The sequence below is a fragment of the Salvelinus fontinalis genome, unplaced genomic scaffold (assembly GCF_029448725.1).
Source record: "Salvelinus fontinalis isolate EN_2023a unplaced genomic scaffold, ASM2944872v1 scaffold_0037, whole genome shotgun sequence".
NCBI classification, from domain to species: Eukaryota; Metazoa; Chordata; class Actinopteri; order Salmoniformes; family Salmonidae; genus Salvelinus; species Salvelinus fontinalis.
The window spans coordinates 490,597-507,449 of record NW_026600246.1 but is presented as its reverse complement, the minus strand read 5'-3'; the positions used below and the strand labels follow the sequence as shown (position 1 = coordinate 507,449).

The window sequence follows — 16,853 nt, the reverse complement described above, 5'->3', positions numbered from 1 at the left end:
GACAGCTGATGTTCTGAAAGAGCTGCAGAATCTGGATCCCTACAAATCAGCTGGACAATCTGGATCCCTACAAATCAGCTGGACAATCTGGACCCCTACAAATCAGCTGGGTTAGACAATCTGGACCCCTACAAATCAGCTGGACAATCTGGACCCCTACAAATCAGCTGGACAATCTGGACCCCTACAAATCAGCTGGACTAGACAATCTGGAAAACTACAAATCAGCTAGACAATCTGGAAAACTACAAATCAGCTGGACAATCTGGACCCTACAAATCAGCTGGACTAGACAATCTGGACCCCTACAAATCAGCTGGGTTAGACAATCTGGACCCCTACAAATCAGCTGGACAATATGGACCCCTACAAATCAGCTGGACAATCTGGACCCCTACAAATCAGCTGGACAATCTGGACCCTACAAATCAGCTGGACAATCAGGACCCTACAAATCAGCTGGACTAGACAATCTGGACCCCTACAAATCAGCTGGACTAGACAATCTGGATCCCTACAAATCAGCTAGACAATCTGGACCCCTACAAATCAGCTGGACAATCTGGACCCCTACAAATCAGCTGGACAATCTGGACCCCTACAAATCAGCTGGACTAGACAATCTGGATCCCTACAAATCAGCTAGACAATCTGGACCCTACAAATCAGCTAGACAATCTGGACCCCTACAAATCAGCTGGACAATCTGGATCCCTACAAATCAGCTGGGTTAGACAATCTGGATCCCTACAAATCAGCTAGACAATCTGGACCCTACAAATCAGCTAGACAATCTGGACCCTACAAATCAGCTGGGCTAGACAATCTGGACCCCTACAAATCAGCTGGACAATCTGGACCCCTACAAATCAGCTGGACAATCTGGATCCCTACAAATCAGCTGGGCTAGACAATCTGGACCCCTACAAATCAGCTGGACAATCTGGACCCCTACAAATCAGCTGGACAATCTGGATCCCTACAAATCAGCTGGGCTAGACAATCTGGACCCCTACAAATCAGCTGGGCTAGACAATCTGGATCCCTACAAATCAGCTGGACTAGACAATCTGGACCCCTACAAATCAGCTGGACAATCTGGACCCCTACAAATCAGCTGGACAATCTGGACCCCTACAAATCAGCTGGACAATCTGGACCCCTACAAATTAGCTGGGCTAGGCAATCTGGACCCCTACAAATCAGCTGGACAATCTGGACCCCTACAAATCAGCTGGACAATCTGGACCCCTACAAATCAGCTGGACAATCTGGACCCCTACAAATCAGCTGGGCAATCTGGACCCCTACAAATCAGCTGGGCTGGACAATCTGGACCCCTACAAATCAGCTGGACAATCTGGACCCCTACAAATCAGCTAGACAATCTGGACCCCTACAAATCAGCTGGGCTAGACAATCTGGATCCCTACAAATCAGCTGGACAATCTGGACCTCTACAAATCAGCTAGACAATCTGGACCCTACAAATCAGCTGGGCTAGACAATCTGGACCCCTACAAATCAACTGGACTAGACAATCTGGACCCCTACAAATCAACTGGACTAGACAAACTGGATCCCTACAAATCAGCTGGACAATCTGGACCCCTACAAATCAGCTGGACAATCTTGACCCTCTCTCACACTGCTTCGCAGTTATAAATGACAACTTCTTCTCAACTGGTCTACCTGGTTAAATAAAGGTGAAATAAAAATAAATAAAATGAAGTGTGTGTGTGTTGCAGCCGGGGGCGTTTGACGTGTTGGATCTGGGACCTGAGAGATGCAACGTCCTCAGCTCCCGAGTCGCACTGGTCAGTAACCTGTAACTCTGACCCCTGACCTCAATAACCACTCAAACCTGAAACACGTTGCTCAGTAATAAAACTAAATTCTCTCACTTTCTCTTTTGTTTTCTCTCTCTATCTCTTTTCTCCTCTCTCCATGTCTCTCTCTCTCTCCATGTCTCGCTCTCCTCTCCTCTCTCTTCTCTCTCCTGCCCTCTCCTCTAACCCATTCTCTCTCTCTTCTCTCTCTCTCCTTTCCTATCACTCTCTTTCTCATCTCTCCATGTATCTCTCTCTCTCCCTCTCTCCTCTCTCTCTCCATCTTTCTTTCTCCATCTCTATCTCTGCATATCTCCATCTCTCTCTCCTCTCTCCCCTTCTTTCTCATCTCTCCATGTATCTCTCTCTCTCCCTCTCTCCTCTCTCTCCATCTTTCTTTCTCCATCTCTATCTCTCCATGTCTCTCTATCTCCATCTCTCTCTCCTCTTTCCATATCGCTCTCCTCTCTCCTCTCTCCCCCTCTCTATCTCTATATGTCTCTCTATCTCCTCTCTCCCCTTTTCTCTCTCCTCTTTCCATATCGCTCTCCTCTCTCCTCTTTCCATCGCTCTATGTCTCTCTCCTTCTCCTTTATATCTCTCACTATCCTCTCTCCATGTCTTTCTGGTGCTGCACACGAGGTCCATAGTAAGTGTTTCTAACAGAGAACAAACACCTCATCACCATAGTAACACCAACTGTAGTTACAATAGTGACTAACACTGACTGTACTTACAAATGACAACCCCAATGTGTTTATTATGAGTACTCACTAAAGACTCTCTCCTCCTCCTCCCTCTCACTGTCTCCTCCTCCTCTCACTCTCCTCCTCCTCCTCCTCTAACTGTCTCCTCCTCCTCTCACTGTCCTCCTCCTCCTCCTCTCACTCTCCTCCTCCTCCTCCTCTAACTGTCTCCTCCTCCTCCTCTAACTGTCTCCTCCTCCCCCTCTCACCGTCTCCTCCTCCCCCTCTCACCGTCTCCTCCTCCCCCTCTCACCGTCTCCTCCTCCTCCTCTAACTGTCTCCTCCTCCTCCTCTAACTGTCTCCTCCTCCTCCTCTAACTGTCTCCTCCTCCCCCTCTCACCGTCTCCTCCTCCTCCTCTAACTGTCTCCTCCTCCCCCTCTCACCGTCTCCTCCTCCCCCTCTAACTGTCTCCTCCTCCCCCTCTCACCGTCTCCTCCTCCCCCTCTCACCGTCTCCTCCTCCTCTAACTGTCTCCTCCTCCCCCTCTTACTGTCTCCTCCTCCCCCTCTTACTGTCTCCTCCTCCCCCTCTTACTGTCTCCTCCTCCTCCTCTCACTGTCTCCTCCTCCTCCTCTCACTGTCTCCTCCTCCTCCTCTCACTGTCTCCTCCTCCTCTCTCCAGACCAGAACACTGACCACTACAAGAGAGAGGTAAACATCTCAACATAACAAATACTGTTTCTACTACCGGTGTAACAAACAACTATTATTCTGACCGTGTGTTTGATGGTTACAGATTGAACACAGTAGAAGAGCTCTGGGGAGAAACCGTGTCAAGTCCTCCATCTGTCTTGAGAGGTATGTTACACACACACAGACACACACACACACACACACACACACAGAGCTTGGTCACCCGTGACACAAGTTATAACCCAATAGTACCTAACCTAAACCATTCAGCTAATACCTAACCTTAACCATTTAGTTAATACCTAACCTTAACCATTTAGTTAATACCTAACCTTAACCATCCAGTTAATACCTAACCTTAACCATTCAGCTAATACCTAACCTTAAACATTCAGTTAATACCTAACCTTAACCATTCAGTTAATACCTAACCTTAACCATTCAGTTAATACCTAACCTTAACCATTCAGTTAATACCTAACCTTAACCATCCAGTTAATACCTAACCTTAACCATCCAGTTAATACCTAACCTTAACCATCCAGTTAATACCTAACCTTTACCATTTAGTTAATACCTAACCTTAACCATTCAGTTAATACCTAACCTTAACCATTTAGTTAATACCTAACCTTAATACCTAACCTTAACCATCCAGTTAATACCTAACCTTAACCATCCAGTTAATACCTAACCTTTACCATTTAGTTAATACCTAACCTTAACCATTCAGTTAATACCTAACCTTAACCATTTAGTTAATACCTAACCTTAATACCTAACCTTAACCATTCAGTTAATACCTAACCTTAACCATCCAGTTAATACCTAACCTTAACCATTTAGTTAATACCTAACCTTGACCATTCAGTTAATACCTAACCTTAACCATTTAGTTAATACCTAACCTTAACCATTTAGTTAATACCTAACCTTAATACCTAACCTTAACCATTCAGTTAATACCTAACCTTAACCATTTAGTTAATACCTAACCTTAATACCTAACATTAACCATCCAGTTAATACCTAACCTTAACCATCCAGTTAATACCTAACCTTTACCATTTAGTTAATACCTAACCTTAACCATTCAGTTAATACCTAACCTTAACCATTTAGTTAATACCTAACCTTAACCATTTAGTTAATACCTAACCTTAATACCTAACCTTAACCATTCAGTTAATACCTAACCTTAACCATCCAGTTAATACCTAACCTTAACCATCCAGTTAATACCTAACCTTAACCATTTAGTTAATACCTAACTTTAACCATTCAGTTAATATCTAACCTTAATACCTAACCTTAACCATCCAGTTAATACCTAACCTTAACCATTCAGTTAATACCTAACCTTAACCATTCAGTTAATACCTAACCTTAACCATTCAGTTAATACCTAACCTTAACCATTCAGTTAATACCTAACCTTAACCATTCAGTTAATACCTAACCTTAACCATTCTGTTAATACCTAACCTTAATGCCTAACCTTAAAAAATCAGTTAATACCTAACCTTAACCATTCAGTTAATATCTAACCTTAATACCTAACCTTAACCATCCAGTTAATACCTAACCTTTACCATTTAGTTAATACCTAACCTTAATGCCTAACCTTAACCATTCAGTTAATACCTAACCTTAACCATCCAGTTAATACCTAACCTTAACCATTCAGTTAATACCTAACCTTAACCATTCAGTTAATACCTAACCTTAACCATCCAGTTAATACCTAACCTTAACCATTCAGTTAATATCTAACCTTAACCATTCAGTTAATACCTAACGTTAACCATTTAGTTAATACCTGACCTTAACCATTCAGTTAATACCTAACCTTAACCCCTCAGTTAATACCTAACCTTAATAACTAACCTTAACCATTCAGTTAATACCTAACCTTAACCATCCAGTTAATACCTAACCTTAACCATTTAGTTAATACCTAACCTTAACCATTTAGTTAATACCTAACCTTAACCATCCTGTTAATACCTAACCTTAACCATTCAGTTAATACCTAACCTTAACCCTTCAGTTAATACCTAACCTTAACCATTTAGTTAATACCTAACCTTAACCATTCAGTTAATACATAACCTTAACCATTCAGTTAATACCTATCCTTAACCATTCAGCTAATACCTAACCTTAACCATTCAGCTAATACCTAACCTTAACCATTTAGTTAATACCTAACCTTAACCATTCAGTTAATACATAACCTTAACCATTCAGTTAATACCTATCCTTAACCATTCAGCTAATACCTAACCTTAACCATTCAGCTAATACCTAACCTTAACCATTCAGCTAATACCTAACCTTAACCATTCAGTTAATACCTAACCTTAACCATTCAGCTAATACCTAACCTTAACCATTCAGCTAATACCTAACCTTAACCATCCAGTTAATACCTAACCTTAACCATCCAGTTAATACCTAACCTTAACCATTCAGTTAATACCTAACTTTAACCATTCAGTTAATACATAACCTTAATACCTAACCTTAATCCCTCAGTTAATACCTAACCTTAACCATTCAGTTAATACCTAACTTTAACCATTCAGTTAATACCTAACTTTAACCATTCAGTTAATACCTAACCTTAACCATTCAGTTAATACCTAACCTTAACCATTCAGTTAATACCTAACCTTAACCATCCAGTTAATACCTAACTTTAACCATTCAGTTAATACCTAACTTTAACCATTCAGTTAATACCTAACTTTAACCATTCAGTTAATACCTAACCTTAACCATTCAGTTAATACCTAACCTTAACCATTCAGTTAATACCTAACCTTAACCATCCAGTTAATACCTAACCTTAACCATTTAGTTAATACCTAACCTTAATACCTAACCTTAACCATCCAGTTAATACCTAACCTTAACCATCCAGTTAATACCTAACCTTTAGCATTTAGTTAATACCTAACCTTAACCATTCAGTTAATACCTAACCTTAACCATTTAGTTAATACCTAACCTTAATACCTAACCTTAACCATTCAGTTAATACCTAACCTTAACCATCCAGTTAATACCTAACCTTAACCATTTAGTTAATACCTAACCTTGACCATTCAGTTAATACCTAACCTTAACCATTTAGTTAATACCTAACCTTAACCATTTAGTTAATACCTAACCTTAATACCTAACCTTAACCATTCAGTTAATACCTAACCTTAACCATTTAGTTAATACCTAACCTTAATACCTAACATTAACCATCCAGTTAATACCTAACCTTAACCATCCAGTTAATACCTAACCTTTACCATTTAGTTAATACCTAACCTTAACCATTCAGTTAATACCTAACCTTAACCATTTAGTTAATACCTAACCTTAACCATTTAGTTAATACCTAACCTTAATACCTAACCTTAACCATTCAGTTAATACCTAACCTTAACCATCCAGTTAATACCTAACCTTAACCATCCAGTTAATACCTAACCTTAACCATTTAGTTAATACCTAACTTTAACCATTCAGTTAATATCTAACCTTAATACCTAACCTTAACCATCCAGTTAATACCTAACCTTAACCATTCAGTTAATACCTAACCTTAACCATTCAGTTAATACCTAACCTTAACCATTCAGTTAATACCTAACCTTAACCATTCAGTTAATACCTAACCTTAACCATTCAGTTAATACCTAACCTTAACCATTCTGTTAATACCTAACCTTAATGCCTAACCTTAACCAATCAGTTAATACCTAACCTTAACCATTCAGTTAATATCTAACCTTAATACCTAACCTTAACCATCCAGTTAATACCTAACCTTTACCATTTAGTTAATACCTAACCTTAATGCCTAACCTTAACCATTCAGTTAATACCTAACCTTAACCATCCAGTTAATACCTAACCTTAACCATTCAGTTAATACCTAACCTTAACCATCCAGTTAATACCTAACCTTAACCATTCAGTTAATATCTAACCTTAACCATTCAGTTAATACCTAACGTTAACCATTTAGTTAATACCTGACCTTAACCATTCAGTTAATACCTAACCTTAACCCCTCAGTTAATACCTAACCTTAATAACTAACCTTAACCATTCAGTTAATACCTAACCTTAACCATCCAGTTAATACCTAACCTTAACCATTTAGTTAATACCTAACCTTAACCATTTAGTTAATACCTAACCTTAACCATCCTGTTAATACCTAACCTTAACCATTCAGTTAATACCTAACCTTAACCCTTCAGTTAATACCTAACCTTAACCATTTAGTTAATACCTAACCTTAACCATTCAGTTAATACATAACCTTAACCATTCAGTTAATACCTATCCTTAACCATTCAGCTAATACCTAACCTTAACCATTCAGCTAATACCTAACCTTAACCATTTAGTTAATACCTAACCTTAACCATTCAGTTAATACATAACCTTAACCATTCAGTTAATACCTATCCTTAACCATTCAGCTAATACCTAACCTTAACCATTCAGCTAATACCTAACCTTAACCATTCAGCTAATACCTAACCTTAACCATTCAGCTAATACCTAACCTTAACCATTCAGCTAATACCTAACCTTAACCATCCAGTTAATACCTAACCTTAACCATCCAGTTAATACCTAACCTTAACCATTCAGTTAATACCTAACTTTAACCATTCAGTTAATACATAACCTTAATACCTAACCTTAATCCCTCAGTTAATACCTAACCTTAACCATTCAGTTAATACCTAACTTTAACCATTCAGTTAATACCTAACTTTAACCATTCAGTTAATACCTAACCTTAACCATTCAGTTAATACCTAACCTTAACCATTCAGTTAATACCTAACCTTAACCATCCAGTTAATACCTAACTTTAACCATTCAGTTAATACCTAACCTTAACCATCCAGTTAATACCTAACTTTAACCATTCAGTTAATACCTAACTTTAACCATTCAGTTAATACCTAACTTTAACCATTCAGTTAATACCTAACCTTAACCATTCAGTTAATACCTAACCTTAACCATTCAGTTAATACCTAACCTTAACCATCCAGTTAATACCTAACTTTAACCATTCAGTTAATATCTAACCTTAATACCAAACTTTAACCATTCAGTTAATACCTAACCTTAACCATCCAGTTAATACCTAACCTTAACCATTCAGTTAATACCTAACCTAAACCATTCAGTTAATACCTAACCTTAACCATTCAGCTAATACCTAACCTTAACCATTCAGTTAATACTTATTAACTAACCTTAACCATTCAGTTAATACCTAACCTTAACCATTCAGTTAATACCTAACCTTAATACCTAACCTTAACCATTGAGTTAATACCTAACCTTAACCATTTAGTTAATACCTAACCTTAACCATTCAGTTAATACCTAACCTTAACCAATCAGTTAATATCTAACCTTAATACCTAACCTCAACCATTCAGTTAATAGCTAACCTTAACCATTCAGTTAATACCTAACCTTAACCAATCAGTTAATATCTAACCTTAATACCTAACCTTAACCATTCAGTTAATACCTAACCTTAACCAATCAGTTAATATCTAACCTTAATACCTAACCTTAACCATTCAGTTAATAACTAACATTAACCATTCAGTTAATACCTAACCTTAACCATTCAGTTAATACCTAACCTTAATACCTAACCTTAACCATTCAGTTAATACCTAACCTTAATACCTAACCTTAACCATTCAGTTAATACCTAACCTTAACCATTCAGTTAATACCTAACCTTAACCATTCAGTTAATACCTAACCTTAACCATCCAGTTAATACCTAACCTTAACCATTCAGTTAATACCTAACCTTAACCATTCAGTTAATACCTAACCTTAACCAATCAGTTAATACCTAACCTTAACCATTCAGTTAATATCTAACCTTAATACCTAACCTTAACCATTCAGTTAATACCTAACCTTAACCAATCAGTTAATACCTAACCTTAACCATTCAGTTAATATCTAACCTTAATACCTAACCTTAACCAATCAGTTAATACATATCCTTAACCAATCAGAGTTCATGCCCCACACACACAAACACACATAAACACACACTCACACACACCTACTCACACACGTATATAAACACACACTCTCTATGAGCCTCTAATGGACGTCTCCTCAGGCAGATTGATGCTAACTCTGTGTGTGTGTGTGTGTGTGTGTGTGTGTGTGTGTGTGTGTGTGTGTGTGTTTAGCTTCATGAAGTACAGTGAGCAGTACCTCCACCACGACCCCATCATGTCAGGCTGTCTCCCTAGCAACCCCTGGATCTCTGACGACACCTCACACTGGACCATCAACACTGACATGTAACAATACACACACACACACACACACACACACACACACACACACACACACACACACACACACACACACACACACACACACACACACACACACACACACACACACACACACACACACACACCTCACACTGGACCATCAACACTGACAGGTAACAACACACACACACACACACACACACACACACACACACACACACACACACACACACACACACACACACACATACACTCTAACCGTAAACCACACTAATCCACACGCATCCACACCTAACACTTAAAACATGTGTCTGTGTGCGTGTGTGTGTGTGCGTGTGTGTCTGTGTCTGTGTCTGTGTCTGTGTGTGTGTGTGTGTGTGTGTGTGTGTGTGTGTGGTCTGTGTGTGTGTGGTCTGTGTGTGTGTGTGTGTGTGTGTGTGTGGTGTGTGGTGTGTGTCTCTGTGTCTGTGTGTGGTGTGTGTGTCTGTGTGCGTCTCTGTGTGTGTGTGTGGTGTGTGTGTGTCTGTGTGTGTGTGTGTGTGTGTGTGTGTGTGTGTGTGTGTGTTGTGTGTTGTGTGTTGTGTGTTGTGTGTTGTGTGTGTGTGTGTGTGTGTTGTGTGTTGTGTGTGTGTGTGTGTGTGTGTGTGTGTTGTGTGTTGTGTGTTGTGTGTGTGTGGTGTGTGTGTGTCTGTGTGTGTGTGTGTGTGTGTGTGTGTGTCTCTGTGTGTGTGTGTGTGTGTGTTGTGTGTTGTGTGTTGTGTGTGTAGGGTGGACACTCCAACCAGGCTGAGAGTGGAGAGCTGGAGTTTCAACTTCATGGAACTTCTGAACGACTCGATGGGAAGACAAGAGTTTATGATCTACCTGGAGAAAGAATTCAGTGGTGAGACATCACACACACACACACACACACACACGCAGACACATAGACACACACAAACAGACCACACACACAGAGGTCTCAGTGCCAGCATCAGTCTTGTTTATGGTCTTATACAGCTGGTTGAGAGGTCTTAGTGACAGCATCAGTCTTGTTTGTGGTCTTATACAGCTGGTTGAGAGGGGTCTCAGTACCAGCATCAGTCTTGTTTATGGTCTTACACAGCTGGTTGAGAGAGGTCTCAGTGCCAGCATCAGTCTTGTTTATGGTCTTATACAGCTGGTTGAGAGGTCTGTGCCAGCATCAGTCTTGTTTATGGTCTTATACAGCTGGTTGAGAGAGGTCTCAGTGCCAGCATCAGTCTTGTTTATGGTCTTATACAGCTGGTTGAGAGGTCTCAGTGCCAGCATCAGTTTGTGGTGGTAAATAGACAGCTATGATACATTTAGATGAAAACTCTCTCTGTAAATCGTCTGCAGTTTATCACGAGGTACTCAGGCGATCAAATCCTCCAGACGTCCTCAATATTAGAGATGGCGCACCAGCTGTTGTTATTAACAGAGATACTCACACCTCCCCCCGTTGAGCTGACTGCCGTTCTGTCCTGCTGATGCATAGAAACCAGCTAGATGTATATTATCTCTGTCCTTGTTCAGCCAGATCCAGTAAATATAGGATATTACAGTTCTTCAGATCCAGTAGAAAGGAAACGGAACTCGTCCAGTTTGTTCTCCAATAGAATGGAGGGAAGAAGCGGTTTATCCACTCGCCAACTTTCTTACGCCATCTCTGCCTTTTCCGAGTCAAGATATCTTCATCCTAATGGAAGTTAGTGATCTCTGTTCTGATGTCTAGAAGATATCTTCATCCTAATGGAGGTTAGTGATCTCTGTTCTGATGTCAGGAAGATATCTTCATCCTAATGGAGGTTAGTAATCTCTGTTCTGATGTCAGGGAGATATCTACATCCTAATGGAGGTTAGTGATCTCTGTTCTGATGTCAGGGAGATATCTTCATCCTAATGGAGGTTAGTGATCTCTGTTCTGATGTCAGGGAGATATCTTCATCCTAATGGAGGTTAGTGATCTCTGTTCTGATGTCAGGGAGATATCTACATCCTAATGGAGGTTAGTGATCTCTGTTCTGATGTCAGGAAGATATCTTCATCCTAATGGAGGTTAGTGATCTCTGTTCTGATGTCAGGGAGATATCTACATCCTAATGGAGGTTAGTGATCTCTGTTCTGATGTCAGGAAGATATCTTCATCCTAATGGAGGTTAGTGATCTCTGTTCTGATGTCTAGAAGATATCTACATCCTAATGGAGGTTAGTGATCTCTGTTCTGATGTCAGGAAGATATCTTCATCCTAATGGAGGTTAGTGATCTCTGTTCTGATGTCAGGGAGATATCTTCATCCTAATGGAGGTTAGTGATCTCTGTTCTGATGTCTAGAAGATATCTTCATCCTAATGGAGGTTAGTGATCTCTGTTCTGATGTCTAGAAGATATCTTCATCCTAATGGAGGTTAGTGATCTCTGTTCTGATGTCTAGAAGATATCTTCATCCTAATGGAGGTTAGTGATCTCTGTTCTGATGTCTAGGAGATATCTTCATCCTAATGGAGGTTAGTGATCTCTGTTCTGATGTCAGGGAGATATCTACATCCTAATGGAGGTTAGTGATCTCTGTTCTGATGTCAGGGAGATATCTTCATCCTAATGGAGGTTAGTGATCTCTGTTCTGATGTCTAGAAGATATCTTCATCCTAATGGAGGTTAGTGATCTCTGTTCTGATGTCAGGGAGATATCTACATCCTAATGGAGGTTAGTGATCTCTGTTCTGATGTCAGGAAGATATCTTCATCCTAATGGAGGTTAGTGATCTCTGTTCTGATGTCAGGGAGATATCTTCATCCTAATGGAGGTTAGTGATCTCTGTTCTGATGTCAGGGAGATATCTTCATCCTAATGGAGGTTAGTGATCTCTGTTCTGATGTCAGGGAGATATCTTCATCCTAATGGAGGTTAGTGATCTCTGTTCTGATGTCAGGGAGATATCTTCATCCTAATGGAGGGTAGTGATCTCTGTTCTGATGTCAGGGAGATATCTTCATCCTAATGGAGGTTAGTGATCTCTGTTCTGATGTCAGGAAGATATCTTCATCCTAATGGAGGTTAGTGATCTCTGTTCTGATGTCTAGAAGATATCTACATCCTAATGGAGGTTAGTGATCTCTGTTCTGATGTCTAGAAGATATCTTCATCCTAATGGAGGTTAGTGATCTCTGTTCTGATGTCTAGAAGATATCTTCATCCTAATGGAGGTTAGTGATCTCTGTTCTGATGTCAGGGAGATATCTTCATCCTAATGGAGGTTAGTGATCTCTGTTCTGATGTCAGGAAGATATCTTCATCCTAATGGAGGTTAGTGATCTCTGTTCTGATGTCAGGGAGATATCTACATCCTAATGGAGGTTAGTGATCTCTGTTCTGATGTCAGGAAGATATCTTCATCCTAATGGAGGTTAGTGATCTCTGTTCTGATGTCTAGAAGATATCTACATCCTAATGGAGGTTAGTGATCTCTGTTCTGATGTCAGGAAGATATCTTCATCCTAATGGAGGTTAGTGATCTCTGTTCTGATGTCAGGGAGATATCTTCATCCTAATGGAGGTTAGTGATCTCTGTTCTGATGTCTAGAAGATATCTTCATCCTAATGGAGGTTAGTGATCTCTGTTCTGATGTCTAGAAGATATCTTCATCCTAATGGAGGTTAGTGATCTCTGTTCTGATGTCTAGAAGATATCTTCATCCTAATGGAGGTTAGTGATCTCTGTTCTGATGTCTAGGAGATATCTTCATCCTAATGGAGGTTAGTGATCTCTGTTCTGATGTCTAGAAGATATCTTCATCCTAATGGAGGTTAGTGATCTCTGTTCTGATGTCAGGGAGATATCTACATCCTAATGGAGGTTAGTGATCTCTGTTCTGATGTCAGGAAGATATCTTCATCCTAATGGAGGTTAGTGATCTCTGTTCTGATGTCAGGGAGATATCTTCATCCTAATGGAGGTTAGTGATCTCTGTTCTGATGTCAGGGAGATATCTTCATCCTAATGGAGGTTAGTGATCTCTGTTCTGATGTCAGGGAGATATCTTCATCCTAATGGAGGTTAGTGATCTCTGTTCTGATGTCAGGGAGATATCTTCATCCTAATGGAGGGTAGTGATCTCTGTTCTGATGTCAGGGAGATATCTTCATCCTAATGGAGGTTAGTGATCTCTGTTCTGATGTCAGGAAGATATCTTCATCCTAATGGAGGTTAGTGATCTCTGTTCTGATGTCTAGAAGATATCTACATCCTAATGGAGGTTAGTGATCTCTGTTCTGATGTCTAGAAGATATCTTCATCCTAATGGAGGTTAGTGATCTCTGTTCTGATGTCTAGAAGATATCTTCATCCTAATGGAGGTTAGTGATCTCTGTTCTGATGTCAGGGAGATATCTTCATCCTAATGGAGGTTAGTGATCTCTGTTCTGATGTCTAGAAGATATCTTCATCCTAATGGAGGATAGTGATCTCTGTTCTGATGTCAGGGAGATATCTTCATCCTAATGGAGGTTAGTGATCTCTGTTCTGATGTCTAGAAGATATCTACATCCTAATGGAGGTTAGTGATCTCTGTTCTGATGTCTAGAAGATATCTTCATCCTAATGGAGGTTAGTGATCTCTGTTCTGATGTCTAGAAGTTATCTTCATCCTAATGGAGGTTAGTGATCTCTGTTCTGATGTCTAGAAGATATCTACATCCTGATGGAGGTTAGTGATCTCTGTTCTGATGTCTAGAAGTTATCTTCATCCTAATGGAGGTTAGTGATCTCTGTTCTGATGTCTAGAAGATATCTTCATCCAAATGGAGGTTAGTGATCTCTGTTCTGATGTATAGAAGATATCTTCATCCTAATGGAGGTTAGTGATCTCTGTTCTGATGTCAGGGAGATATCTTCATCCTAATGGAGGTTAGTGATCTCTGTTCTGATGTCAGGGAGATATCTTCATCCAAATGGAGGTTAGTGATCTCTGTTCTGATGTCTAGAAGATATCTTCATCCAAATGGAGGTTAGTGATCTCTGTTCTGATGTCAGGGAGATATCTTCATCCTAATGGAGGTTAGTGATCTCTGTTCTGATGTCAGGGAGATATCTACATCATAATGGAGGTTAGTGATCTCTGTTCTGATGTCTAGAAGATATCTACATCCTAATGGAGGTTAGTGATCTCTGTTCTGATGTCTAGAAGATATCTTCATCCTAATGGAGGTTAGTGATCTCTGTTCTGATGTCAGGGAGATATCTTCATCCTAATGGAGGTTAGTGATCTCTGTTCTGATGTCAGGGAGATATCTTCATCCTAATGGAGGTTAGTGATCTCTGTTCTGATGTCAGGGAGATATCTTCATCCTAATGGAGGTTAGTGATCTCTGTTCTGATGTCAGGGAGATATCTTCATCCTAATGGAGGTTAGTGATCTCTGTTCTGATGTCAGGAAGATATCTTCATCCTAATGGAGGTTAGTGATCTCTGTTCTGATGTCAGGGAGATATCTTCATCCTAATGGAGGTTAGTGATCTCTGTTCTGATGTCAGGAAGATATCTTCATCCTAATGGAGGTTAGTGATCTCTGTTCTGATGTCAGGGAGATATCTTCATCCTAATGGAGGTTAGTGATCTCTGTTCTGATGTCAGGGAGATATCTTCATCCTAATGGAGGTTAGTGATCTCTGTTCTGATGTCAGGAAGATATCTTCATCCTAATGGAGGTTAGTGATCTCTGTTCTGATGTCAGGGAGATATCTACATCCTAATGGAGGTTAGTGATCTCTGTTCTGATGTCTAGAAGATATCTTCATCCTAATGGAGGTTAGTGATCTCTGTTCTGATGTCAGGGAGATATCTTCATCCTAATGGAGGTTAGTGATCTCTGTTCTGATGTCAGGGAGATATCTTCATCCTAATGGAGGTTAGTGATCTCTGTTCTGATGTCTAGAAGATATCTACATCCTAATGGAGGTTAGTGATCTCTGTTCTGATGTCTAGAAGATATCTACATCCTAATGGAGGTTAGTGATCTCTGTTCTGATGTCAGGGAGATATCTTCATCCTAATGGAGGTTAGTGATCTCTGTTCTGATGTCTAGAAGATATCTTCATCCTAATGGAGGTTAGTGATCTCTGTTCTGATGTCTAGAAGATATCTACATCCTAATGGAGGTTAGTGATCTCTGTTCTGATGTCAGGGAGATATCTTCATCCTAATGGAGGTTAGTGATCTCTGTTCTGATGTCTAGAAGATATCTACATCCTAATGGAGGTTAGTGATCTCTGTTCTGATGTCAGGGAGATATCTACATCCTAATGGAGGTTAGTGATCTCTGTTCTGATGTCTAGAAGATATCTTCATCCTAATGGAGGTTAGTGATCTCTGTTCTGATGTCTAGAAGATATCTTCATCCTAATGGAGGTTAGTGATCTCTGTTCTGATGTCAGGGAGATATCTACATCCTAATGGAGGTTAGTGATCTCTGTTCTGATGTCAGGGAGATATCTTCATCCTAATGGAGGTTAGTGATCTCTGTTCTGATGTCTAGAAGATATCTACATCCTAATGGAGGTTAGTGATCTCTGTTCTGATGTCTAGAAGATATCTTCATCCTAATGGAGGTTAGTGATCTCTGTTCTGATGTCTAGAAGATATCTTCATCCTAATGGAGGTTAGTGATCTCTGTTCTGATGTCAGGGAGATATCTACATCCTAATGGAGGTTAGTGATCTCTGTTCTGATGTCAGGGAGATATCTTCATCCTAATGGAGGTTAGTGATCTCTGTTCTGATGTCAGGGAGATATCTTCATCCTAATGGAGGTTAGTGATCTCTGTTCTGATGTCAGGGAGATATCTACATCCTAATGGAGGTTAGTGATCTCTGTTCTGATGTCAGGGAGATATCTTCATCCTAATGGAGGTTAGTGATCTCTGTTCTGATGTCTAGAAGATATCTACATCCTAATGGAGGTTAGTGATCTCTGTTCTGATGTCAGGAAGATATCTTCATCCTAATGGAGGTTAGTGATCTCTGTTCTGATGTCAGGGAGATATCTTCATCCTAATGGAGGTTAGTGATCTCTGTTCTGATGTCAGGGAGATATCTACATCCTAATGGAGGTTAGTGATCTCTGTTCTGATGTCAGGGAGATATCTACATCCTAATGGAGGTTAGTGATCTCTGTTCTGATGTCAGGGAGATATCTTCATCCTAATGGAGGTTAGTGATCTCTGTTCTGATGTCTAGAAGATATCTTCATCCTAATGGAGGTTAGTGATCTCTGTTCTGATGTCTAGAAGAT

The 16,853-nt window shown here is 39.9% G+C and overlaps 1 protein-coding gene across 1 annotated transcript in view; it reads left to right on the top strand.

Annotated features, from left to right (window-relative positions):
* Positions 1-16,853, top strand: part of rgs11 (regulator of G protein signaling 11) — a 72,399-nt gene that overhangs the window by 41,187 nt on the left and 14,359 nt on the right. Inside the window, exons 9-13 of the mRNA XM_055910939.1 lie at positions 1,749-1,817; positions 3,205-3,228; positions 3,314-3,375; positions 9,474-9,587; positions 10,331-10,446. Coding sequence (XP_055766914.1) covers positions 1,749-1,817; positions 3,205-3,228; positions 3,314-3,375; positions 9,474-9,587; positions 10,331-10,446 — 385 coding nt within the window. The remainder of the gene's footprint in view (positions 1-1,748; positions 1,818-3,204; positions 3,229-3,313; positions 3,376-9,473; positions 9,588-10,330; positions 10,447-16,853) is intronic.